Below are 27705 nucleotides of genomic sequence, written 5' to 3' on the forward strand. Positions count from 1 at the left end.
AAGATACAACATATCCACTTAAATTCTCCTCCAAAAAGCAAAACATAGAAATTATTTCCTTACAAATAAAACAAAGTGGAAAAGTGAGGCAAGCATCTGAAAAATCACTCTTATTCAAGTATGTTCATCTTTTAGATAACAGCCACTTTTCCTACTTCTCTTCATTTCTTCGCTCTGTTTTGCAAAGGCAGACTGGAACACATCATCATAAAACGTCTAGAAAGCTTTAACTGTGTGGGCTGCTGGGGTTGTGAGGAGATAACCTGAATCGTAACTGCCTCTTTCGTCCATTTCATTCTGCCTACATGTGGTCCTGCTCATTGAGCACCATGAAGACAGTTTTGGCTAACAAGCTACCCAGTTTTAAAAGGAAGCGTAGAATTTTCCTGTGGCGGAGAATTTTACAGGGCATGGAATTTTCCTACAGCAGAGAAGTGTACAAGTCGCTTCCATGCACGTCGAACACAAGTTTGAAAGTGTGCTGCGCCCCAGTCTAACCCACCAAATTTCTGAACGCATTTAAGAATGCAGTGAAGAACCTATCACTTCCACAGTCCGGAAGAGGAGGTTTCAAAATCAGCCGACGAAAGTTATAAACAGGCTGCTCGACTCGCCGTAGGCCAACTGGCATCAAAGACTGGTCACGGGTCCCCAGGCACCGAAGAAAATGCCGAGCACAGTCAACACCGGGAAAATGCTCAATTGGGTTCCCAGAACCAGCACACAGTGGGAAAAAGCACTGGCCTCTCCTGTTGACCAGTCATGTCTGCACAACCCACAAATGAACCACTGAAACTCATTTTAGAGAAGCAAGTTTTTATAAGATGATTCTATTTGGCCTATGGCTTTAGGGAATCTGGAGCTGAGCCCTGAAAACAGACTGGTCTTTATCAAACTGGCAAATGCCTTTTCCCTGGGACATACAGAAGAGAGAGTGCTATGCAGAAAGATACAGGGGATATTATCCACCCTAATTTTATTAGGATTTATTACAGTAGGATTGTATCCTATGGACTTGGGGACACCTCGAGATTTTTTATTTTCATATCAACTCGTAAAGTCCTTTTGATGCTTGGTAACCTGATTTCAGAGGAGTTATCTATTATAAGTTATCAACTGCTTTCTATCTCCACTTGCAGCACAAAGTCAAATTCCAATTAAAAATGCAACCATGAGAGGGACAGCTATTAAATGGAGAAAATGAAAATAAGGACCAAAATAGCAGACTCTGGCCATTTATCAATTTTATTGTTTGAAGTAACTTCCCTTCCAGAGCACTGCCTAATTTGGAAGTGGGGCTACAAAAATCGGTCAGGGATCTGTCTAAGTGTTTCAGAAGGCAGAACAATAAGAAAAGAAAAGGAGAGCAGACAAGGCCAGAGGGCCTAAGCTTTAAACTCTAACAGCTCCAGATTGGTTATTAATGACATATCTTACAGAATAGGGTTGAAATCTTATTATGACGCTATTGTAACCAAGCAGAAGTTGGTTTATAATAAGATAATGCATACTCATTTTAATGTTATTTGGTATTCAGCCATTGTTTAGCCAATATAAACTATTGCCTGAAACTGGAAATTCTGGTACTTTGAATGTTGAATACTTGTTTTCTACATTGGTACTGGAAAAATCATCTCATTTTAAAAGACTTTACAAGAGATGTTCTATATCACTATGAATGGCAACATCATGCTTTGTATACTTAAGGCCTCACTTTTTCTTCAATGCTGCAACATCTTGGCATTTCTTTCAAAAGCCAGATATAAATATGATAGTGACTGTTTATGAAACATGCTGAGGTTTTATAAGGTTTCTAAGATATTACAGCAAAAAGCAAAATCCTGCTTTAAAACTGTCTTATTTATAATAGAGTATAGGCTACAGTAGACTATGGCACATACGGTGTAGTATAATACAGTTTGGTAACATATTTATTATATAATACAAGTAAAGATGGTGAGGAAATTGTCATTATCATATCACATCTTTTTTTTTTACCTAGGAAGATGTGCCCTGAGCTAACATTTGTTGCCAATCTGCCTCTTTTTTTTTTTTTTTTAAATGTAAGCGACCACCACAGCATGGCCACTGACAGACAAGTGGTATGGTTCCACACCCGGGAACTGAACCCAGGCTGCCAAAGCAGAGCACACCCAACTTTAACCCCTACGGCCATTGGGGCTGGCCCAGCATATCACATCTATTTTTACAGCTGTGCATTGTGGGGAATTGTCAGTCTCAGACAGAGTCTGCACTGGTTATAAACACTACGGAAGTATATTTAAGATGAACAAAACACTGAGGGGTTTTGCAAAGAGACTATGAGCCTGAAATTTTTTTCCAGACTAAATGAAAATTAAATATGAACTAATGGGAACAATTCTCTGTCACTTTTGGTGCAAATATAAACTAGGACAGCTTCACTGGAAAATATTATGGTTGTACTCATTTAAAAAATCTTAAAAATTTGTACACCTTTGACCTACCATTCTTTCAATGGAAAGCAACACAGCCATATTCATCGAGGACCTTAAAAATGTGCATACCATTAGAACTAGCATCCCCACTTCTAGAAATCTGACTTAAGAAAATAATCAGAGGACAATTTAAAGATAAAGATGTTTATCTCAATGTTATTTATATTATTTATGTGAGGTAGAAAGTACAAACATTAAATGTCCAATAAAGATGTAATCATTAAATAACAGAGTACTTCCAAAGAATGGACTATCACACAGCCAATTAACATTATGTATTATGATCTTAATGAGGGGAAAATAATAAAAACAATACACAAAATAGGAGACAAAAGCTACATACATTCAAAAATTTTATTTTAGAATAATAATTATTATTTTCATTTTAGAATAATTATAAAAGACTTAAAGGTAGCATACCAAAATTTTAACAATGGTTCTCTCTGGGCAGTGATTTTAATGTTCTTGTTTACACCTTTTCTAATTTACTACCATGAGTATATACTATTTCTAAAATCAAAGAAAGAATTTCAGGCATTCCAGTGCCTACCTTATGATGGCTTTGACCGCAAATCTGACCACCGTGGAGAGCAGGAACAGTGGAGTGACGAGGATATGAAAGAGAGACAGTGAAGCAAAGGCCTCTGCAGGTTTTAGATTGTTCCCGCTAGCATACGCATGGGTCACAAATGTCTGTGCAAAGAAAGGATTTCTTTAGAGAAAGCTGGAGAAAGTTTCACAAATGCTTACACTCAATTTTACAAACCTAACATATTCTGCTATGCCAATATGTCCATCGCAACTATGAAAACAATTACTTCATCCAAATTACCCCTTAAGAAAAATCATACTTGGTGTTGGTAGAGTACTTCATGGTTTACATATCGTCCTAGCATAAACTTGTGAGGACAGAATAGATTCTATTCACAGATTAGGAAACTGACTTCTGTCAAATTACTGAGTAGAGGGAATAACTATGAGGAGAACTCTGAGTTCTTAACAATCAGTCAGGCTCTTTCCAACAAATACTAAATTTTCTAAGATAAAAAGAGAACGTTCCATTGTTTTAGGGTCCCTATTGGGGATTTTTACTACAATTGCCAACACAAGTGTCCAAGGGAGACTTAATTACATTTTAAATATAATACTAGTTCTGGGGTTTGTCATTTGAGTTTGAAATGTAATGCAATTATATAACATTTTCTGGTTGTTGATGTAGCATCATCTTGCCGTAAGAATGTCCAGGAACCCCGGTCACGGAGATTAGAACAGTTAGTTCCCGACTACTGTTAATTTTGCTCCCCACGGCACATTTGGCAAGTCTGGAGATATTTTTGATTGTCATGACTGGAGGTGCTAATGGCATCTAATAAGCCAGGGAATGCTGCTAAACATCCTAATGCAGGGGACAGGCTCTTATAACAAAGAATCACTGAGCCAAAATGCTCATAGCGCCATAGTTAAGAAAACCCAGATTAGAACTATTGCAGTGGGGTCTGCAAAGAGAAAAACTGGCAGAGGTGAGGTAACATATATTACCACCCGCACATTCCTTTCATAGATCATTTCTAAACACTGTCTTAGTTCCATTTCTAAAAGCAAGAAAAAATGTCTTACAGCAAGAACAGCTGCTATGGGAATTGCTGCGTTCATGAAGACTGTGGAAAGAAATCAAATACATTAGTTACATTGAACTGTGAAACATTTTCAGTAACTTTAATTAATCATCTATTATTACTTTAACTTTCCTTGAAGAAAAGGACCAAGTGCATTAAATAACATTTTGTCTGGAGTCCACAAACATTTCCCAGTTGGTATTTCCTTATCGCAGTTGTATGAGCTCCCACACATTAGTCTTAAGCAGAAAATGTTTCTCTTTACTGCAAGATTACTGTTTTTGTGAAATGTTACAAACAGCAAAACTCAGATAAAATAATCCTTTAATGATGCAAATTATTAGAATTTTTTAAATTCTTTTTTGCATTCTTTCGAGTTTTTACAATCTATATTTTGTTTTGTCCACTAAACTAAGTTAAATATATGAAAACTGGGTTATTACAGACTAAAAACAAGAATTTGACATCACTTCAAGTTCTCTTTCCAACAGTGACATTAATATTAATAACTTACAGACCTTTTGCTTAATAAAATAACTTCATATCCTGGATCCTCTGCTTGTTTAAATGTGTCTCCAGGAATATATTGCATTATCATTTGATAAGCATGATATGCATAAGTGGAACAAGAAAAACTCATATTTTAGGCTAAAATACTAGCATTTGGAAGTCACAGTTTTAAAAAAGCCAAGTTGATGACTTGTAGCTATATTTTTCATAAACCATAGAATTTTAGGGACTGAGGACTAAAAGATTAAGCGAATGGTTGGTAACGGAGCCAGGCAATGGCAGAGTGAGAGAACCTAGTTATCTTGACACGCAGGAGACAGTCCATCCAAGAATCGTCATCAGTGCTCATGACTTGCTCCCATGAACTATCCTTCCCACTGTACCCAGCATCAGCTTATGTTTTTGCAGGATCTGACATGGCTTAGTTATCAAATCTGAACTCTTGTACAGTACCAAGAATCCAAACACAGCTCCGAGCTTCATAACAGCACAGATGAGGAGCCACGTTTCTGTCTTCATCTTCTTTCTCTGGCTATTATCACCCTTTTTTCTAAGTGTATTTCTTTCTTTTCCCTCGCATCATTATTTATAATTCATTTTTATATTCTGCGTCTTTAAATAAGTAATCTCCTTCTGATGAGGAAGAGTGAGAACAACTGCTCTTTCATTAAAAACCTTTTGTATGGCACTCTGCACCAGGTACAGGCAGCAGGTACTCCTCCTACCCCATTATAGAGATGAAAATGACAAGCTCAAGTCACACGGCTGGGATTCAGACCCACGCAGTCTAGCTCCTCAGACAGTGCTCAACACCACTTTGCTCTCTACTACTCAACAACTCACAATTATTGTGGTATGATGGGAGTACTTTTACATACACTCTCATATTTAATGACTCCAACTACCTCACCCAATAATGAGGAAATAGCTTAGAAAGGATGAGTAGCATGCAAGATTCCACACTAGGAAGTGACAGAGCTTGGATTAAAACCCAGAGACTTCTGTCAAAAGCTTCCTGTTCTTACCACTTCTCCATATGAAACTATCAAAGTGAAGAGACAAAAATAAAATAGTATCTTTTTGCCTTTTACCAATGAATTAAATCCACAGACAGCACAGGACCATTGGCAATTATTTAACAGAATTTCTTTCCCCCCCAGATATTATCTCAAGTGCCAAGAAGACTGATTCATAAAAGGAGAGATGGCTCTTCAATTCTACTAGGATTTGTCCTGTTTTTGCTTTTCAATATTTTCAGATACCATTGATGGAGCACTTTTATGTTTCAGGTGCTTTTCAAAACACTATACATACATTATCTTATTTGCCTCCCCAAGGTACTCTTAATACATGCCAGCTTCCTGATGAGGAAACTGAGAGAGGGAGGTTATTGAATACTAGACCCTTAGCCACGTGCTTTATATGAGATAATGAGTATGAAGCACTTAACACAGTGCCCGGGATAGAGTCAAGCAACAACTCAATCAACATCTGTAGAATTCATTATCTATTTTAGTCATTACTACAATCTTACATGGTAGATATTATTACTATCCCATGTTACAGATGAAGAAGTTGAGGTTTGGAGAACACAAATAACTTGGTCAAGGTCATGCCACTATGAAGTGGCAAAGTTGAGATTTATAGTCAGGTCTATTCAACTCGCATAGTTCAAGCTCTTAACCACCAAGAACACTGTACTTAACCAAATCATAAAACTTGGAAGTGGGCTAACTGGAACTTTACACCATTGATTCAAGAATTCCTGCTGCCTATCATAAATATATGATTATGCATTTTTACCTTCACGACTTCTTGTTTCTCTCCCCTAGTATGGCCTCTTTTGTCCTCTCTCCTCTTGTATCTGACTTTCAAAAACCAACCCAAATCTCATGTCTGGAGACAGACAGACTAGGTTAACAACCCACATCTGCCATTTAGCAGCTGGATGACTGGGGGCAAGTTCAAGTTACTTAAGCTCTCTCTATCTCCATTATAATTTCCAAAATGAAGTTAATAACAGAATCTAAATCATTGGGCTGTTGTGAAGATTATCTCATTAGATGATAGATGTAAAGCCACTTATGGCAATAAATGGCTGAGTATCTCAATATATTTTTGTTATTATTATTATCATCATCATTATTTCTGGCTGCAGCCATCTTCCCCATGAGAATTTCAGTGCACTGCAAAAAGGAATACATTGTAGGGGCCACCAGTTTAGAGTATTATTGTATAAGCAAGTGGTTATCCATCATTCCGTCTTCTAGCATTTAGACACCATATTAGTAGGGGCGCTCAGCTGGCAGATAAGTCTCCTTCCCATTTCATTTCTAATGCATCAAGCATTAGGGCTAGAATAAATGAGTTATAAGACCAAATATTTTCTCTAAATCTATTTCACAAAAGAAGTCTTTATAATCTCTAAGAACTAAAGTAGTTTAGAATTCAAGAGGAAACAATACACAAATCTCCAAAACTTGAAATTATAAAAAGCCCTGGGAACAATAGAGATGAGCAAAACTGACACATAAACCAGTCAAATATTAGTGGGAGTAGTTTGGCTAAGTTTGTAAGAATTTTACTAACATAAACTCACTATTCTTGAGAGTACTCAGTGTCACTCTTTGTGAAAAAAATATTCTTGTAACAATTGTTTTTTAAAAATTAGAGTTGAGGGGGCTGGCCCAGTGGTGTAGTGGTTAAGTTGGCATGCTCTCCTATGGCGGCCCAGGGTTCGTGGGTTTGGCTGTCAAGCATGGACCTACACACTGCTCATCAGCCATGCTGTGGTCGCATCCTACATACAAAATAGAGGAAGATTGGCACAGATGTTAGCTCAGCAACAGTCTTCCTCAAGCAAAAGGAGGAAGATTGGCAACAGATGTTAGCTCAGGGCCTGTCTTCCTCACCACACACACACACACACACAAACACAGTTGAGGATAAAAGTGCTCTGTATTTAAAAGTTCTTGAAAACATAATAGACAAGAGAGTTTAATGTGAATGTAGTTTGGCTTCTTTCACTTGGAAACATTGACATTTCTGCTCCTTAATTATCAAAAATGGCATTTCAAGCACAGTCTTCAAGAAAATAAAATATCATAAGCTCCCAAAGAGACAGGTAATCAACTGCAGATAATTTTTAAGGATCTTTGGAGATAAGAAGGTCAACAGTAATACAGTCCAATCAATTTAAATAAACAAATTTTTACTGAAGACCCAGTATCCATCCCAATCATAACTGGTAAGAGGGTTTCAAAGACAGCTACTACTATCATCACCAACCCCATTTTACAGATGAAGAAACCAAGGATTTCAGATGTAAAGTAACACGGCAAGGCATACAACTTGTAAAGAATCAAATTCAGGTCTATTCGACTCTTAGCCTGTGCTTAACTCTGCTCTTTAATTTAAATTTAAATAGCTACATGTGGCTAGTGGGTATAGGTACATACAGTACATATGTAGAAAATAAGTGGGCTTTTTCTGTTGACTAGAATGTCTCAATGATCACAAGCTAAACTGAATAGACCATATATTTTTTTGGTGGGCCTTCAAGCAATAGCAACTTACTGGAGAGTGATGTATAAAGTGCAAAGGTTTTGAGGCTGGATAATTCTTTCATTCTTGTTTCTTCCACACTTTTGCAGAAAATGTGCTCCCAAGCATACAACTTTAGAAGTTTGATGCCTTTCAATATTTCATTTGTTTTCTTCAGTCTCTCAGTGGAATAATCCTATTAGAAAAAGGAATGAAAAACAAGGGAAGTTGCATCCAAGTGAATCAGAGTGGCGGGACCATGTAATAGACAGGGGTTGAGGAGATCTTGATTGCTGCCTGGCTCTGCCACTAATTATGGCTGTGAGAGTCCCAGGAGAAGCAGTTAAACTCTCCGTGCTTCTGCCTCCAACTTTAAAATAGAGAGTTGAATGAGATGGCCTCAAATTTCTTTCCACCTAAAAACTTTTATATCTCTGTTGCTTTGGTTTAAATAAAAGCAGTTTCTTAAGTTTCACATGATCTCCTTGAATAACATCTGCAAATAATACAGATGTAAATTTAGGGACATGATAAAGAGACTTCCAATGGCTCCTTCTATTATTTAAATCATTTTTTATTCTCCCCTCAGCACTATCACACAGAGAAGAGAAACAATGAACTTAAGAAAAGTTAGCTTGCTTCGTATTTGGGATTGTGAGGGTACAATGTTGTGTGTGTTCATATCGCATCTTCATAACACACTTATTGAAACCAAGTCCATTATCTTTAACTTCAAGGGATTGCTACATACTTCTTTGTAAGCTCTTGGTTAAGGTGTAAATTAGATTCACAGATTATTAACAACTTGAATTAACTGCAGAGAAATTTGTAGCTGATTCAAAAGCCTCAATTTAGTCAACTGTTTCAGCTTCCTCAACCAACAATTACACTAGAATTACTAGTAAGGTACAATATGACCTGTGAACTATCAAAAGGAGCAGTAGAGTGGCAAAAGGCAGCTGGGAGGAAGCAAAAATAGCAAAAGGCCTGTGTTTTATTCATCTTTTTGCTTCTTCAGGGTCTTAGAGGCCTATCAAATGATTGTTAAATGAGTGGACGAACACAGTATGAATGGCTAAGTGAAAGACAGATGCTTGAGGATAGTCGGCTCTCCATTCGTTCCCCTCTTCCACACCTTTCCGTAGTTACGTCCTGGAGTAAAGAGGGTAGATGGCTCAGACAGAAATAATGAGTAACCTTACCAGAAGCAGCAGAAAAACAAGTGATAAAAACCATGTGCGTGACATGCAACTTGCTTGTCCCAGCAGAAACACCAACTTGGGAAACAATTCCATCAGTGGCAGCATCTCTACATTTCACGGCTGATTTACAAACAGCTTTGCTCATATTTAATCAAACTTTATTTTTAAACATGCTGTCAACAATTTTATTATTTGCAAACATTTCTGTAAAAGAAGCCAATTCTTGCTCAAATAAAATGATTTCATGGCAAATTAAAGCCAGAAAGGGTCAATAATTGGGCTTTTTCTTGCTTGCCAAGTTGACCATGAACATGTTTAGCCAGGGCAGCTGCCACAGAAACATTTCAGTGTAACTCCATAGATCATCACATGGTTTGATTCAAACCTAGGGAAACTCAATTTCAGAAGCACCAAACTTGACTCTTTATTTGTTCCTTGATCTCTTTCTCCCATGTCAATAATCAACACCCAATGGCCTGAAAGGACAAGTAAGTGTATTCTCTAGGCAAGTGATCTAGGAGAAGATGCAAGCCCCATCACCTCATGGCAATTAAAAACATCAGGAACTGTGTTCTGGCATTGTGGGTCTAAGCTCATTGAGTCTCAGATTTCAGATCCTTTTTTAAAACTTGTTTTGCAACACAGAAAGTACACATTTCGCTACCTAAGACATGAAATGAAATATAATGATTTCCAAATAGTCCTGAATGGTATGTATTCATTTCCCATACTTTAAAGAAAACAGCATTACTAGATTTTCCTAATAAGGTTTCCAAAAGATGTTACTTACAAGAGTACTCTTCTGAGCCTCTGCCAACTTCGTAGCGATGAAGTACTGAATTGGCGCCAGGAGCACAATGACAGCTGCACCAACCAATGCGCTCGATCCAAGTAAATTATAGAGTAGAATCACTCCCATTATGATCTAGGAAGGAAAACACATGGAAAAGGGAAAATGAATGGGGGTGTGGGGACCACTGAATGAAAGGAAATATTTTTTAGTGAAAATGTAGTATTTCTTAATTATTATATTAAGTTTATTTGAAAGTCAACTCAACTGTGACAGTTGGGTTTTACCATGATTTATTTGGAGAAGGCTATGTAGTAGGAATTTATTTTGAGTACGATGATCTGTACAACTGGTGTCAAACCAATTTATTGCATGAAGTTGCAGAGTGGCCCTATGATGCTTTTCACCTTCCAAAGTAGTCTTCAAATTTTTAAAAGGACATGAAATTTTTCTTGAAAAAGCTTCTCACCCACCATAAATCTGACATTCCATATTTTCTTGGAATTATACTAGCACTTCAAGGCAAGGACGATGGAAAGTAGAGGGTAGCACCATAATATGAGTACAGGATGGTTGTTTGTGGACTTAAAGAATGATCTGAGCTCCTCACCTCCTCAATGACTCCAGAAGTCACTTAATGACAAGAAGCCTAGGCTTAACTAAAACTGTGAAGAAGCCAAAGTTGGTTCTCCATCTCATTTCACTTTCCTTGTTAAATCTATTTCTCAAACCCAAGGCTGAACCACTTACGCCTCCCCATGCTTCTCTACCCTTTCTTCTCTTCTTTTGAAAACTCAGGCTTTAACCCTGCTATCTTCTCTCCCTGAAAAATTTTTCTCCAGTAGGTCAGCTCATCATGGTTCAAAACGTCAACTAATAAACTGTATCCATGCAGTGAAAGCACTGAACCCATGCCTATATGCCAATGACAACAGCTTAATAGTGGCCTTCTGGAAGCGAAGATGCATGCTCACTGCCTAACCAATTAGGCTCTTTGGGAATTCCAATCAGAATGAAAATTTCCTTAAGGTTGCCCATGATGCAGTCATTCAGAAGCAGTCTGGAATTTTCAGTGCACTTTAAATTATACCCTGTAGGCAAGCAACTTAGTTCACCTGTGTATACATACATTTTGATAAAACAAGACAAAGTAAATTTTAAATTTTACTTTGTGCCAAGCACTTGATAAACACTCTTATTTCACTGAATTTCCATTAAAAAATGAAAAGGCGAACAGTAAGTTTTAAAATGACCACATCTTCTTTATTATTATATGCACTTTAATAAACGTGCTACACAGGCACACAGGTGACAGACTGCATCGAACAAGATGAGATCTACAGTTTAAGCTCCATCTACAGGGTGCAAAACTCAAGATAATTTAAAATATTCAGCATTACATAGAGGAAAAATCTGGAGACATTTCTTTCGCCATTTTTACCCAATGAGGGGGAAAAAAACCCGTCTTTCCTAAAATGTTATTTTCCTTAGAAAATAGCTACTCTTCCAGCTTGTCAGCATTCCTACCATCTTATAAGGTTTGACATTTTATAGTATACCAGCTATTGAAACTATGGAATGGATTAAAGCAATTGCTCTAGTTTGGAAATGTTATGAGAGAGCTTGTCAAAACAAAAGGAGTCAAACCTTGGCTCTTTGACTTTATGAATTTGCGCAATAATAATAACAACTAGCAATTACTGAGTGCCCACAAAATGCTAGGCACTGTGCTAAACGCTTTACACATATTAATGTATTTAATCTTGACAATTCCAACAACTACGAGGCAGACACTATTATCATTTTCATTTTAAAGTTAAGGAAACTAATGTTTTGAAGGATTAAGCACTTGTGCAAACAAGGAGTAGAGCAGAGATGTGAACCCAAGCAGTATCATTCCAAACCCCACTTTCTTAACCTAGATCATAGCATTTTTGAGTCTCTTGTCTACACAAAGGGTATAATAACATTCACACATTCAGAAAGTTTACCCTTTACTAAGCTAAATCTCTTCCGTTCCTTTGTTTTATTTCCTCTGCAAAAGAGAATCTTACTCATATTGACCTACCTGAACAGGCATAGCCCATAGGTTGGGACACAGGAACAAGAACCACATAAGTTGATTGGTCTCAATAGCAACCAAGTTATTGATCTGTCCCAGGGTCATCTCACCCATGGATAGATTAGATGTAGAGAGCCTAAGGATTTTATTGTATATCATGGCCTGCAAAAAAAAAAAAAAAAACAGAACTTAAAGCTCTAAACTTAATAATTCACACTATGCTTATTTGTGTTTATTGGAAAAACAGCATTTTAAACATTTCTGAAAAAGAAACCCTAGAATGCTATCTTCTTAAGTCAACCACTATTTTCATTCTAGCATAGTTATTTTCAATCGTCAGCTAAATACAAACTTATTTTTTCTGGCAATAGAATCAAAAGATATATTCAAATTTAAATATAAGCTCTAGAACAAATGGAAACAGAGATAAGTAAATGCAAGATTTCAAAATATTTTTCTTACTACATTATTATAACAGTTATTTTTAATTCAATGGGTTTACTAATTAGCTCTGAGTTTCTTTTATTAAGTAGATCCTAGAAGTGTTGATGTCAGAACATCAAAGTGAAAACCGAATGAAAAACCAGACTGAAGCCACTACCATTCCTGTCACTGGATGGTATATGGCATTTTCAAGAAACAAAGATCAGGGGCTGGCCCAGTGGCCCAGTGGTTAAGTGTGCACGGTTCACTCCAGCGGCCCAGAGCAGGGTTTACTGGTTCGGATCCTGGATGTGGACATGGCCCGCTTGGCAAGCCATGTTGTGGCAGGCATCCCACACATAAAGTAGAGGAAGATGGGCACAGATTTAGCTCAGAGCCAGTCTTCCTCAGCAAAAAGAGGAGGATTGGCAGTGGATGCTAGCTCAGGGCTAATCTTCCTCAAAAAGAAAAAAAAAGAAAAGAAACAAAGATCGTTCAAAGCTTGGACGTACCAGGAGAGCTCCACGGAGGTTAATGCCAGTCTCTATGGTTACATAGTAAGAAGCCTGTAAAAATGTCCTTTGCAGAATGAGAGCCAAGAAGAGAAGAACTGCTAGAACATAAGAATTTTCAAGAAATTCCTTTGATGAGAGGGTTTCTGAAGTCTTGTCCCAAAAGAAAAAAGACATATGTTAAGACCAGACTTTTCATATATTGGGTGTACAGTTTGCATTTATTAAGCATTACATGGTTTTTAAATATAAAAACTCAATGTCTTGATAACACAGTAGTGCAGTGAGCCACAGCAAGGCAATTTTGGCTTTTCCTCATAATGTCCACAGATACAGCGCATAAAATCCCAAATTGATCATTAAGATTGCTGGAAATGCCTGACTGTAGAAAGGGTACAATTTAATTTAAGAAAAGATTTGAGTAGATTTTCCGCAAAGATTATTCTACTTTACCTAAACGCAAAGTAGCAAATGAAGATAGAAGTTGGTTTCAACTATAGTTTAGAAGCAGAACCTACAAAACTGACTGATTGTCAGTCAGCAAGACCAACGGGAAAAAACACAATTTCTGTAGCCTTATTCATTTAAAATAATTCTACACAGTTGACTTTTTCTGAGTTTCAGATCTTAATTTATATTAATGAAACAAATTATAAATTATAAAATACCTAATTTGGCTATTGATTTTGCCCACATGATACTTTCAGTGACAAATACAACTAATGAAAAACTGTTTTAGTAGGAAAACGACTGCAGTCATCATAGGATACACAAAATTGATCGCTTTTTGTTTGTAACAATAGCATATGGTAACTTGATTGCTAGAAGTGAGGGAAAGGTACCACTTGAATAAGCAAATCATGTCAATTTGGCCACTCATTTTTTATGACTTAGATCCACTAAATTCTACTTCTGGTCTCTACCTCTAGTTTCACGGGGATACATACAAATGCATGAGTTCTGTTCCTTCTCAGAAAAACATGGTTAACATGAGTAAGGCAGAAGGATGACAGAATTCTATGTAGAATTTAGATATCTGTGTGTAATTAGGCAACTGGGGACAAAACATCACAAAAGTACATTTAATGGTGAAAATATCTGCTTCACCCCAATAAAAATAGAGCACTAACATAGGAAAGGGACCGGACTAAGCACTGTGCCAACAAATATGAACTGTCCACAGCTATTCTGTTGAAGGAGCTCACAGCTTAGAAAGATAAGCATATCCATGAATAACACACTTCATTATAAATAGCATTCATAGGAGGTGCCAACGTGAAGTAAACAGCGTGGTAGGGGAGTGCCAAGGAGAGTCAAATTTCAACTAGGACAACCAGAAAAACCTTCACTGAGGCAAATAAGACCTAAAATTAAAAGGTAAAGAAAAGAGGACAGGAAATCGGATTGAGAGCACAGAAAAGGAAAAATGATGCAACTAGACTAGGGTTTCTACCCACGAAACTAGGGAAATCAACTCTTAGGAAGAAACTAGGACGTTCATGATGCAGACTTTCTTAAGAGCAGAAAACATATGATTAAAAATTTATAATAGCAAATATCTTATACTATGTAGCTGCCAAATAGTACCATAATATCTAATAAAAATATCAGAATGTGACTTTCCCTGCTCACTGGGAAACAGGGTTATAGCGTTTATCATATAAAAAAGGAGACGTATATAGATTAAAAATCATGTGATAACATCATCGGTCACAGGCCTCTAAAAAGATGACTCAGCCACCTCTCATGTACTCATGCTTGAAACTCTTTAAAGGATTGCTATAAAGACCAAATAAAATAATCAATGTGAAATTTCCAAGCATAGTTTCCGGCACACAGTAGATGTTTATTAATGTTCATAGGCTCTGAATCTGAGAAATAATGCTATTGGCCACATCCATTCAATGAATACATAAACACGTAATTTTCTCTACAAGGAAAACTGTTTTCTTTTTTTAAAAAAACACTCAATTCTCTGTAAATAAGCCTGTTTGAACTACTCATAAAACTGAGTTAATAAAAAGTAACTACAATGAAATCTGCCAATAATATGTTTCTCTTCAAAAACACCACAAACTTACTCCTGTTGTGTTATTTGTCCCATTCTGGGTTTCATTCACACGCTGAACTATTCCAGAAATGCAGAGAGGTCCAGCAAAACCCAGTAAGTCAGCAAGGTAACGAAATGTGCTACTAAGGAGAATTGGTCGCCCAAAAGCTCTGTACATTGCTAGCCATATAGATGGAGTCCGATTTGGATAATCTGCTACTTTTTTCTGAAAGGAAAAAGAACAGACGAACCAAAATAAAATGACTAGAGCAGCAATTAATCTCAGCAACTATGGAAATTCCTTCTGCTATTTTAAAAGTTTATAAATAAATGTTAATGAGTCCCTTTCAGTATAGGATGTATAATTCTGTATCCTTGCATTCTATGCAAACAGTAGCTACTGAAAGCATTTTAATGAACTAGAGAGAATGAAAAGTAACCAGGCCAGTGTTTCAAAGACTTCATATTATTTTTACTTGTCAAAGGATGACCCAAAATTCTTAAGACCGAATTCATTTTAATCCCTTTTGATTTAGAAAGTATAAATCTGTTACAAATATCACCAAATATTGTAAGGAAAAGGCGATAGTAAGGTACAAGGATCAAGGTTATTGACAGATTAGTCAAGATTTCTGGAGTTATTAGATCATAAGAGAGTCATCTATCAAATTACTACAAGTGAAACAAAACAGGTCATCACAACTTCAAATTGTTTCTCCTCCAGGTATTTCCCATCGCCATGAACGGTAGTTAATAGTTTTTAAACCTATGTTAGATTTGTGTTTCCTAATTATTCCTCAAGGGAACGCAGAATGAAAAGCGGCATATATGCTTAAGCCAATTCATGGTTTCACACATCTACAGTCATCTGTTGAAAAGATTTTAAGGTCTGAACAATCATCACGATTAGGTCTTGGAGAGGAAGTGGAGAAAGTTCTTTCATTGTGGCAAAGAAGCCAGTCCAATGCAATCGAGTTCAATTGTGATTCATATTCAACTCCCTGTTAGATGAATAACTGGATTATTTTTCAAAGTCTATTGATAAAAGATATTAACACACCAAGTTCAAGCTAATTTGTGTTACAAAGAGCACTCAGAAAACTTAAGCTGTGCTTAGGCTATACTGTTAATCTCTACTTCAGCAGAGAAGCTTAAAAAATATTATGCAATACTTTTCCCAGAGGTGAAACCAGAGAGATGACTCAGGTTCATTTGTAGTAACCATTTCCTGCAATATTAATTTCATAACACTCTTTTTTTGACACAAAACAGAGGTCATTTTCATCATTTACCATAAATGCTTTGTTGATCTCAATTCAGAACAGCCGAAAACTCTTTAACTGATTCACCATACCCTGCTCTCTTCCAATGTTGTTATAAATACGCGTATTTTTAATGACAAGAATATTTGTAGATGATTGCTTATAAAATACACCTACTAATGTGGATAGCATACATGACCATTCACAATGATAACAAGACAAACTGAAAATATCTAAAGATTCTCATATTTAAAAATTTTAAAGCAATTATAAATACTCAAAGGAAGTACCAGGAGAAATCAATTTTGGTAGATATATAAGATGATACATTCAGTAGGTAGATGACCCCCTTTTATTTAATTTAGTTTCCTAAGCTTGAAATAGAGTCCAAATTTTAGTTAATAATTAATTTAAGGATTTTAGTTGCTTAAAGGTAGTTATTGATGGATATGATATATTTTCCCTTAAATAAAGTTATTGGCAAGATACCTAAAAAAGATTTAATAAAAATTTCCATGAATTATTAATATTCTATTACATGGTAACAAAGCTATACATGGAAACAAAGATTAGACACACATAATCACTGAACTGAATTCTTACTTTCTCCTTGGTCCCAGAGAAAAGGCAGTGTTCTCTCTAGCCCTCTTCGTGTATTGACTGTGCAACTAACACAACAAAACTATATTTCATTGGCTCTTCTGTTTCCTCAGCAGCCCAATTAACATGACTCAAAACTATTGGGAAAGACAGATAGAGAAAATCTGCTCTTCCTTAACCATAGACATTATTTAAGCTTAGTGTCTCTATACTTAACAGGCCCATTCACTACAATGATGGATACGAAAAACAGATACTAAATTACCTTTTGTTCTTCATATGCCTCTTTCAGGCACACATAGTTTGTTACTGCCCTCATTGCTATTGGTAATTTTCCAATTGCCTTCAGATCAATAGGCTTTTTATGAGCGGATATGATAAGCGTGTTCATCCACCAGTACGTTGCTTTTGACAGTAAATTCACAAATGGTTGAAGAAATCTCACACCCAGGTCCTGGAGGTCTTCAGGAGGCTTTACTTTCTGAGGATTCATGAAGAATACATACCTCTATGGAAAGAAACATTCCACAGAATAGAAATTAACCTAATTCTTTTTCCAGATATTAAAAACGAAATGTTAAATTTCTCTACCTTTCATTTCAGGAACCCAAAATTTATATTTTCATACCTCTTTCCATTCCTCTTTGAAATATTTCCCCTTTTGTTGTGACCAGATTAACTAATTAACTAGATTAACTAGTTAAATTCCAGAATTTCACATTTAATCCACTTGGGGCCAATTCCGAAAAATGAGTTATCCCTTTAAAAGTTACTTACTAAAAATCAATCTTTTGTGATATCCTGTGATAGAGTCAACTAAATGAAGATTTTTATATTACTTAGATTTTTAAAACTTGTTATCAACACCATTGTTGAGTCACTTTCTGTTAATGTGTTGTCGGGCTGATGTTAAGTGACTGTTCTCCACTACTCATTGTAGCATGTATCTTTGCCCTTCAGAGCAAATTCAAAGTGCTCTGATAGAAAATGAACAGTGAAAAATCAGTCACTAGTATGTCACACAACATAACTGACAGCATCATGTGGCGAAAAAGTACAATACATTTGTTATCAAATACGAAGTACAACTCTTGACCATGTAACTTTGGATATACGGCTACAGTGACCTCTACAGAAGTTTCTTACCAGTGAAATGAGCAAGCTGGATGAGATTATTTCCTTTTTAGTTCAAAATTTCTGAGAATACATAGTTTGATTAACTCAGGTTTGCTTTGCACCAATCATGGAAGATGGAACTTCCTGATGAAAACAATTTTATCTATAACATGAAGTAAGCAAAATGTTTGGCACATAACAGGCGTTCAATCAATATTTGGAAATGAATAAATAGATTCTAGGGTCATATGAGTTTTCTAGAACATTAATGCTCTGAAATTGAGTGATTAACTCAACCTGATATTTACATACAAAGATAATATACATTTGTTCATCCTCTTACATACTAATAATTTCTAGCTGACTGTGATCTTTAATACTGGGGTCTTGAGTTCCAGTAACTAAACAAAAATCATTAGTCACTTACTCTGACCCGAATGACATTGATCTCCACAGCCATCAGGAGTCCATTCAAGATGACCATTATGCCTGTGATGCAGAAACGCAGGTCTGATACTCCCCAACCGGACTGCCAGTACTTGACCAATTTTATGGTTTTTGTAATAAAGGCCATTACCCAATACAGGAATAGAGCTGGAAAAATAAAAAGTAAAGAGAAAATGATGCAATCTTTCCCTGATACTTTTTAAAACTTCACTGAAATTTCAATAAAAATATAATGCTTTTTAATAACAAACAATTTTAAATATTCTATTTCTAGATAATTTTATTTGTTAAGAAAACAAACATATATGCTTTAGTGCACTTCTGGAGTTTTGAATTGATGTTGTGGTAATGACTTTAAAATGACTGTCCTCTACTCTGATCATATGTGATAGATGGGCACACGTAAGGAGATGTGTAAATAAGAAGAGCCTACACTCTTCAGAACTTACGTGTAATTCTGTAGACTTTAAAATCGACTTTATCTTCTGGTCTTGTTTCTTAAGAAGCCCTGATTATATGAAGAATTCACAAGTTGGTATCTGTGTAAACTACCCAATAGAAAAGTGGATTGGAACTCCCAGGGATCTGTCCAATGATTGTACCCTGGAATCCATGTAGCCATGGTTTTCTGCTTTGCAGATCGGCATTCAAGTAGTAAGTGACTCTTCTCACCCAAACAGTTTAAAACACCACGTGCGTCCACAGAGTACAGAGAAAAGCAATGATCCTACAGAGCAACCCCAGGCTGCAAGTGGTGAAGTCAGAAAGGTGGGGAGCAACACCATCTCATAACTACAGCCAACATTTTGCAGCAAATATGAAATGGAAGCAGAGACTTTCCTAGAAATCTGTTGTCGAGGACTCAGTATACTTCAAACTTTGAATAAAGGTCAGTACAAATGAATATGGGATGAGAAAGAAGAAATCTAAAACATGCATAAGACAATCCACTTTGGATAACACTTATCAAAGCCAGAAAGTTTAAGGGTGATCAAAACTTCCTTAGTGAAAAAGAACTGAACATTGCCATATAAGCTTATCATATATATACTTTTTAACTTAAAGTACAGAGACTGTCGGAATGGATTTAGGAAAAAACCCAGACAAAATTATATACTATCTAAAGAGATTCACCTTAAATATAAAGAAACATCAGATTGAAAATAAGTGGAAGGAAAAAGATATACAATGAAAACAGCATAAGAAACCTGGAGTGGCTATATTAGTACCAGATAAGGTAGGCTTCAAGACAAAGACTATCATTAGAAATTCAAAAACCCTTTAATAATGATAAAATGTCAATTTTTTCAGAAAAACATAATAAAAATACACATACGCCTAATAAAGACTTAAAAGATCTAAACACTATCAACCACTTTGAACTATTTGATATTTATAAGACTACTCAATATCTAATATTATAAAAACACACCCAAACATCTTCAGAATATACATTCTTGTTAAGTGTACATGGTTCTGGGACAGACTATATATACTCATTCAGTAAACAAGGAGCAATAAACTTAAAATAACAGAAATCATATAGAGTATGGTCTCTGATCACAATGAAAACTCAAGAGAAATAAGTGTATTGATTTTCTATTGCTGCTTAGCAAATTATGACAAGTTTAACAGCTTAAAACAATGCACATTTATTATCTCCTGGTTTCCATGGGTCAAGAGTCTGGGCATGAGTCAACTGGCTTCTCTGCTTCAGGGTCTCCCAAGGCTGCAGTTTAGGTGTTGACTAGGGCTGCAGTCTCAACAGAGGCTCAGTTGATTTGGTATCTTCATCTTTGCCATATTCTATCGGCGAGAAGCAAGTCATAGGTCCCACTCACACCCAAGGGGAGAGGATTATACAGGGTGTGAACACCAGGCACAGAGATAAGGGAGGTCTTTCTTCCTAATAAGATATCTAGAAGTCTCCATATATTTGGAAAAAACACGTTTCTAATGATCCGCTGTTAAAGAGGAAATCACTGGGGGGGGGGCGGCCCGGTGGCACAGCAGTTAAGTGCGCATGTTCTGCTTCAGTGGCCCAGGGTTTGCCGGATTGGATCCTGGGTGCAGACATGGCACCGCTTTACAAGCCATGCTGTGGTAGGCATCCCACATATAAAGTAGCGGAAGATGGGCACGGATCTTAGCTCAGGGCCAGCCTTCCTCAGCAAAAAGAGGAGGATTGGCAGCAGTTAGCTGAGGGCTAATCTTCCTCAAAAAAAAAAGAAAAAAGAGGAAATCACTAGGGAAATTAGAAAATATTTTAACTAAATTATAATGAGAATACCACACATTAAAAATTTAAGGATTGCAACTAAAACAGTACTTAGAGGAAAGATTACGGCTTTAGATATTTATTTTAGGAAAAAAGACAGTCCAAAATCAATGACTTAAATTTCTACCTTAAAAGCTAGGGGAAGAAGGACAATGAAAAATATAAATAAAAGGATGAAAACAAGAGAGATAAGAGTAAAAGGCAATAAAATAAAAAGCAAATAATTGAGAAAATGAGCAAAGCCAACAAGATTGATTTTTTGAGGTCAAGAAAACTGCTAAGTCCCAAGTTAGACTGTTCAAGAAAAGAAGGAGAACACAAGCTACTATTATTAGGAATGAAAGAGGAGTGGTCCCTACATATCCTACATATCTACAAAAGGCTAATCGGGGAATATCATAAACAACTCTATGACAATAAATCAAAAATTTAGATGAAGTGGAAAGTTGCTCAAAAACCGTAACTTACCAAAACTGACATAAGAAGAAATAGAGAATCTGGAGAGTCTATATCCAATAAAGAAACAAATTTATAATTAAAAATCCTTCCTTATTAAAACTCCAGGCCCAGATGACTTCACTGGTGAATTTTATTCAACATTTAAGGTAAAGTAAAATTAATCTTACACAAAGTCTTTCAGAAAATAGAGAATACTTTCCAATTCATTTTAAGAAGCCAGTATAACCCAGCATACGAAAACCTGACAAAGATATTACCAAAAAATAACACTAATCTCTCTCACAACATAGATGTAAAACATCTTAAATAAAATATAGCAATATATAGCATGAATAATACATCATGACCATGTGTGGTTTAGCCCAGGAATGCATGGTTACTTTATCATATGAAAAAATCAATGTAATTTAGCACACCAATAGAAATAAAATTTTCCCAATGGATGAAAAAAAAAAACTTTAATAAAATTCAACATCTATTCATGCTAAGAAAAAAAAAACTCTGAGAAAGCTTTGAATGGAAGAAAACTTACTCACCTGATAAAGGTCTTATATGAAAAGCCTATAATTAGCTTTATAACTAGTTGTGAAAGACTGTTTTCTCTAAAATCAGGAACTAGACAAGGATTTCACTCTCAGTATGTCTATTCTGTATTTTCCTGGAGGTCCTAACTAATGCAACATGACAAGACAAAGAAAGCACAAAGTCTGAAGATAAATATATGTATAACTGTCTCTACTTTCAGACGGTATGTTTGCTTACACAGGAAATCCTAAGAAACCTACAAAGCAAAAATTAGAAGTAATAAGTGAATTTCCAAGATTGCAAGATACAAGGTCAATGTACAAAATCAATTGTATTTTACACAATGGCAGAAACAATTAGAAAATGAAATTTAAAACGCAATTCCATTTATAACAACAGCAGTGAAACAAAAAGCTAGTAACAAATTTAGCAAGATACGGAAGACTTATAGACTGGAAAGTGTAAACATTTCCAAGGGAAATGAAAGAAGACCCAAATCAATGAAGACTGGATTGTGAAATTCAGTGCTGTTGTCAATCCTCCTATAAAGCATTCTATATCTTCAGTGCAATCCCTATCACAATCCCACAGGATTTTTTTGGTGGGGGGGAGAAATTGATCACCTGATTCTAAACTAAATACGGCAATCCAAATAACTAGAATATCCAAAGCAATCTTGGGAGAAAAACAAAGGAAATGTACGACTATAATACATGATTTCAATAGCTCCAAAGCTACAGTAATCGAGACAGAATGGCAACGGTATAAAAATCCACAAATAGATCAAAGAAACAGAAAATATAGAGCCAAGAAATAGATCACACTTAAACAGTCTTTTGATTTAATTTTTTTACAAAGGTTCCAAAGCAATCCAATGAGAAACCGAAAGTCTATTCCACAAATGTGCTGGAACATATCCATATCCATTTGGGAAAAAAAATAACCTTAACACCAACCTTATACAATATACACAATTAATTTTAAAGGGATCATAGTCCTAAAAATAAAAACTGAAACTGTAAAGCTTCTAAAAGAAAACAGGAGAATAGGAGGGAAACATATTTTGAGAGAAGGCAAAGATTTCTCAAAATACGGAAAGCAGTAACTATATATGAAAAAATGATAAATTATGCTACATAAAAATTAAAATCTGCTCATCAAAAGACCTCGCTGAGTAAATGAATATATGTGACACAGTCTGAGAGGAAAATATACTCAAAACATCTATCTGATGACATCCTAGTATCTAGTATATATAAAGTACTGCTACAGCACAACGATAAAAATGCAACTCAATAAAAAATGGACAAAAGATATGAATAATCACTTCACAAAGATAACAAATGGCCAATAAACTCATCAAAAAGTGTTCAACATCATTAGTCATCAGGGAAATGCAAATTAAAAACCACAATGTGTTATCACTACATACCCACCAGCATGCTAAATTAGAAAGATCAAGATCATCAAATGTTGTAAGCCTGTGAAACAACTGGAACTCCCACACATTGTTAGTGGGTAGGTAAAACAAACCACTTTGGGAAAAGATCTGGTGTTTTCTTACAAATATAAACAATAACCTACCTACTCTATGACCCAGCGATTCCACTCCTAGGCATTTACCCAAGAGAAATAAAAGCAGATCCACAAAAAGACTTGCACATGAATGTTTATAGCAGGTTTTTGTTTGTTTTTGTTTCTGTTTTTTTCTATAGCAGCTTTTTTTTTCATGACAGCCAAAACTTAGAAACAGTCCAGATGTCTATTGACAAGAGAATGGAACAACTGTGGTATATGTACACAATGGAATACTACCCAACAACTACAAGAACAAAACAATGATTGATACTATATTATGGATAAGCCTCAAAAATCATGCTGAGTCTTAAAACACAGAAGAGTTTATCCTGTATGATCCAATTTCTGTGAAGTTCTAGAATAGGCAAATCGAATCTATGGTGGGAAAAAAATCAGACTAGATGTTGCCTCTGTAGAGATGAAAATGAGGAGTGACTGGGAGGGGCACAGGAAAACGGGCATGGATGATGGCAATGTTCTCTATCACGATAGGGTTATACAGGTGTATGCAATTGGCTAAGTACGTTTTCTGTGCTTTATGAATGTAAATTTTATCTCACAAAAAGAACTGTAAACAAATATTTAACTCTAGTTAATGATACACACCCTGAAACAATCAGGGAGTGAAGCATGTTAATGTCTGCAACTTACTCTAAAATCCATCAAAAAATAAGAGAGATTGACGGATGGATAGAGAGATGGAACGATGTAGACGTGATAAAACAGAATAAAACGTAAGTTCAATCAAATCTAGGTGGTAGGTATATGAGTGCTCACATAACTCTTTCAACTTTCTGTATGTTTGGTGATGTTCATAGTATAACGTTGGGACAAAACTCCTAGTTTCTGGTCTTAAAATAGCCATAACTCTTCTAGGTCCAAGTTTTTTTCTCCTAAAATATGGAGAAAGTTAGACTTTCATCTCTCTAAGTCCTTCCAGCAATATGATCAAATTGTACCCTCTTCCTTGTATCTACATAAAAATGACAGCCAGATTTTGATCATTTCTTTCAAAATATTATTAAAATGTATATTTTCTTTTTAATTACATATTATAACATATCACCAGTTTTTCAGAAACCTAATGTCTAGTGTATCAAATTCCCAATGCCTTTTTTTTTTTTTTTTTTGCTGCTGCCTGTTGGAAATTTCACTCTTTTTTTTGGCATCTTCACAAAGAGATTTCTGTGATAACAACTGCCTACCATTTTGTACTGAACAGTTTTCTATTAAGATAATTTAGACTTGGACAAGCCTTTTCAATTAATCTTTAACCCTGTCTACTTGTTTTTGTTAGATTGCCTTTGCCCAGTCACATAATGTGACACAACATAGCATGAAATAATCAGTATTTTCCACTATCCATTTTAAATTTTAATGTCTTCTAGACAAGCAAATAAAATAATAGTTGTGTGGTTTAATTATCACTTTTCCTAATTTCTGTGTCAGTAGTCAATGTTGTTTCATCATATAACAATCACATGAAAATCTATGAAGCTTAGAAAATTGGACGCATTCACTCACACGAGCACGCACAACTGGACCTACAATTTTCAGAGATTCACAGGACCCTGAAGCTTCTCATGATCCCTGTTCTATACCTTCACCTCAGCTCTCTTTATGAAGGTGTACACCAAGGAATGCAAGGATGGGATGGGACAAAGCACTAAATCTAACTAATTGGGATGAGTTATATTATTTCAGCCTAAGGAAAAAATAAAATTAGGGACATTTTAGACATCCTCTGATTTCCACAAGACAAGGAGGCGAGAGAGGCTGAAAAGACAATGCTAAGCATGATGCAGATGTGAAGGGCTGTGCTTTGGGGGCAGCTGCTTCTCAGGACAACATGGTTTTCAGCATGCTGGGAAGCATACACTGCTCCAGCGAGCCCCCTGAAGCTCGGGAGCAATTCTAAGAAGAGTGTGACATTCCCACGGCATCAATGAAAGGGTGGAACCTTGGGAAAAATGCCTCAAGACTCTAAGCCAGAGGCAGAAACACATGGAACTAGATGAGATGACTTGTTCGTGGGGCAGTACCATGCAGCAGCTCCTTGCAGAGCTCTGATTCTTACAGTACAGCTTCTGAGAGCCAGAAGGCCAGCACATCCCTGCCACTTTCTTCCTCCCACACACCAGTACACCATGAGGGGCACTTATTGAAGAAACAAAGTCCTGGGGAAACGAAGTTTTCACAGCCCAGAGCAACTTAGCTTATTTTCCTCTCCACATTTGCTGGGAGAGTACTGAAGAATTAATTATTGTGGTTTTCCCATGCTTCCCACTCCCAACCCACAGGGATAGCACATACTATGAGAAAAAAGAAAAACAAATCACTCTTTGGGGGGTAAAAAAAACCACTTGATCATACTTACCTAAAAGTAACTTAGGAAAATTTGATGTTTCAATATTATGATAATATACTATTGATGTTGTAGTGGCCACAAATCCCATCACAGCTGGCATGAACAGGTGGAGATGCCGCGACTCCCGCCGTCTACGGAGAGCGGTAGAGTATCAGAGTCTAAAGCTGATGGTTCCAGATCGTTTCTCATTTTGTTTCCAATTTTTTCATTTAAAGTCTCTCTCAGCAATAAAATGTTTAAAATACAGAATGCAGTAGTAGATGTTAAAAGAATATATAAAGAAAGACTATATTGGAAGACATAATTCCGCTGGAAGGATTTACCCTAACATGGAGGGTTGAGTAAACACAGCTAGCAAGACGTCAAAATGCTTACAACAAAAACAAATACATGACTACTCCTATACTGAAGGGCAGAACTGCTGAAATAACTTAACACCTAAAGCAAGTAAAAATAATCAACTGAATATGTACTCTAATGTACGTGAAAAGTATGTTTATTCTTTTGATAGCTTTCCTAAGCTTCTCAGTGATTTCTCTATTTTCATTAATTCATTGAACACATGTTTACTGGTCCAGACATGTGATTCTGGGATGCAACAGGGAACAAGTGAACAGTGAACAAGACAAGATTTAGTGTCCATGATCACAAAATCTATAGTCTGTTGAGGACAGCAATAGAAAATACGATATTACAACACGGGTGAAGGGACTGAGAGCACACACAGGGCCAGTGTCTGACATAGAGAAAGCTTTGTGAAGGAATGGACTGCTAAACTGAGCCCTGAAGAATGAGGAACTGCCACCCAGAGGAAGAAGAGAGGAAGACTGCTCTAGGCAGAGAATCTAGATATGCTTAAGGGTATTGCAAGCGATTCAGTATGACTGCAAGGAGACTAGACTTCATTCTGAGAGCAACAGAGCGCTTTAGGCGGATCAGAAATATGACTGGACCAGATTCGCATGGTAGACAGTCCTCAACTCTATTTGCATTAGTAATGCCACATAGTTAAACATTTAACTTTTCTCAAATTACTTAAATATGTTGGTACATAAATAGTTGGTATAGAGAACTGAGTGACTAGTTCGAGAGTGGGAGAAACAGGAACTTTTGGGGAAATTATTTCAGAAGAGGTGTGGTTGACAATGGGAACTGAAATGTAAAAAAAGGAATCTGGTACTCAGGAAAGAGGTGGAAGAGCACTTTAAAAAGAGGGAACAGAGTGTGCAAATACATAGAAGCATGAAACAGTGTAACATGTTCAAAATTCCAACTAGTTTAATGTTTCTTAAACAGAAAGTTTGAAATAAGATGTATCATGAAAAGCTTTGTATACCATGGTAAGGAGCTGGTATCTAATCTTATGGAAAATTGAATACAGGTAAGCGGTCCAGTTAGATTTGGGTTTTAGACAGATCAATCTGGTAACAATGTGGATGATGGAGTTCATAGGTAGTGTGTGCATTTGAGGTGAGAAGACAGACATGGAAGGTAGGAAAGCAGTTCACAAACTGTGGGTATAGGCCAGGTGAGAGATGATGAAAATCTGAACTAAGCTTTGGAAACAGTAACATGGAGGAAATAATACATTTGGAAAATAACAATTGTCAAAATGGACAGGACTCTAATAGCGTTAGGGTAGGAGGGTGATGGTGATGGATGTAGAGAATAATTCCCAGGGTGCCTGGGCGGATGAGGTGACCAAAGAAGATTTTAAGAGGATGAGCAGATTGGAGAGAGGAAGCTAGTAAGTTTCAGTGGGGCCATGTGGATTCTGAAGGTGTCTAATAAACGCGCAAAGGGAGTTGTCTCATATGCAACTGTATGCAGAGATTCAGAACACGATCAGTGATGTATTGGGGGTCATTCATACAGACACGCTAACGA

The 27705-nt window shown here is 36.3% G+C and overlaps 1 protein-coding gene across 15 annotated transcripts in view; it reads right to left on the reverse strand.

Annotated features, from left to right (window-relative positions):
* The window catches only part of ABCC9 (ATP binding cassette subfamily C member 9), a 123483-nt gene that overhangs the window by 84187 nt on the left and 11591 nt on the right, over nt 1–27705 (reverse strand). For 12 of the 15 annotated variants that reach the window (XM_014832427.3, XM_070493959.1, XM_070493961.1 and 9 more), the window contains 10 exons: nt 25828–25949; nt 18591–18757; nt 17313–17555; nt 15217–15411; nt 13136–13288; nt 12207–12362; nt 10139–10273; nt 8180–8342; nt 4095–4135; nt 3028–3170 (listed from right to left, as the gene is read on the reverse strand). In XM_014832427.3, the coding sequence (XP_014687913.1) occupies nt 3028–3170; nt 4095–4135; nt 8180–8342; nt 10139–10273; nt 12207–12362; nt 13136–13288; nt 15217–15411; nt 17313–17555; nt 18591–18757; nt 25828–25949 (1518 nt within the window). The remainder of the gene's footprint in view (nt 1–3027; nt 3171–4094; nt 4136–8179; nt 8343–10138; nt 10274–12206; nt 12363–13135; nt 13289–15216; nt 15412–17312; nt 17556–18590; nt 18758–25827; nt 25950–27705) is intronic. The other 3 variants (XM_070493962.1, XM_070493963.1, XM_070493964.1) reach the window with 1 other exon arrangement.

Source organism: Equus asinus, chromosome 22, assembly GCF_041296235.1.
Source record: "Equus asinus isolate D_3611 breed Donkey chromosome 22, EquAss-T2T_v2, whole genome shotgun sequence".
Classification (NCBI taxonomy): Eukaryota; Metazoa; Chordata; class Mammalia; order Perissodactyla; family Equidae; genus Equus; species Equus asinus.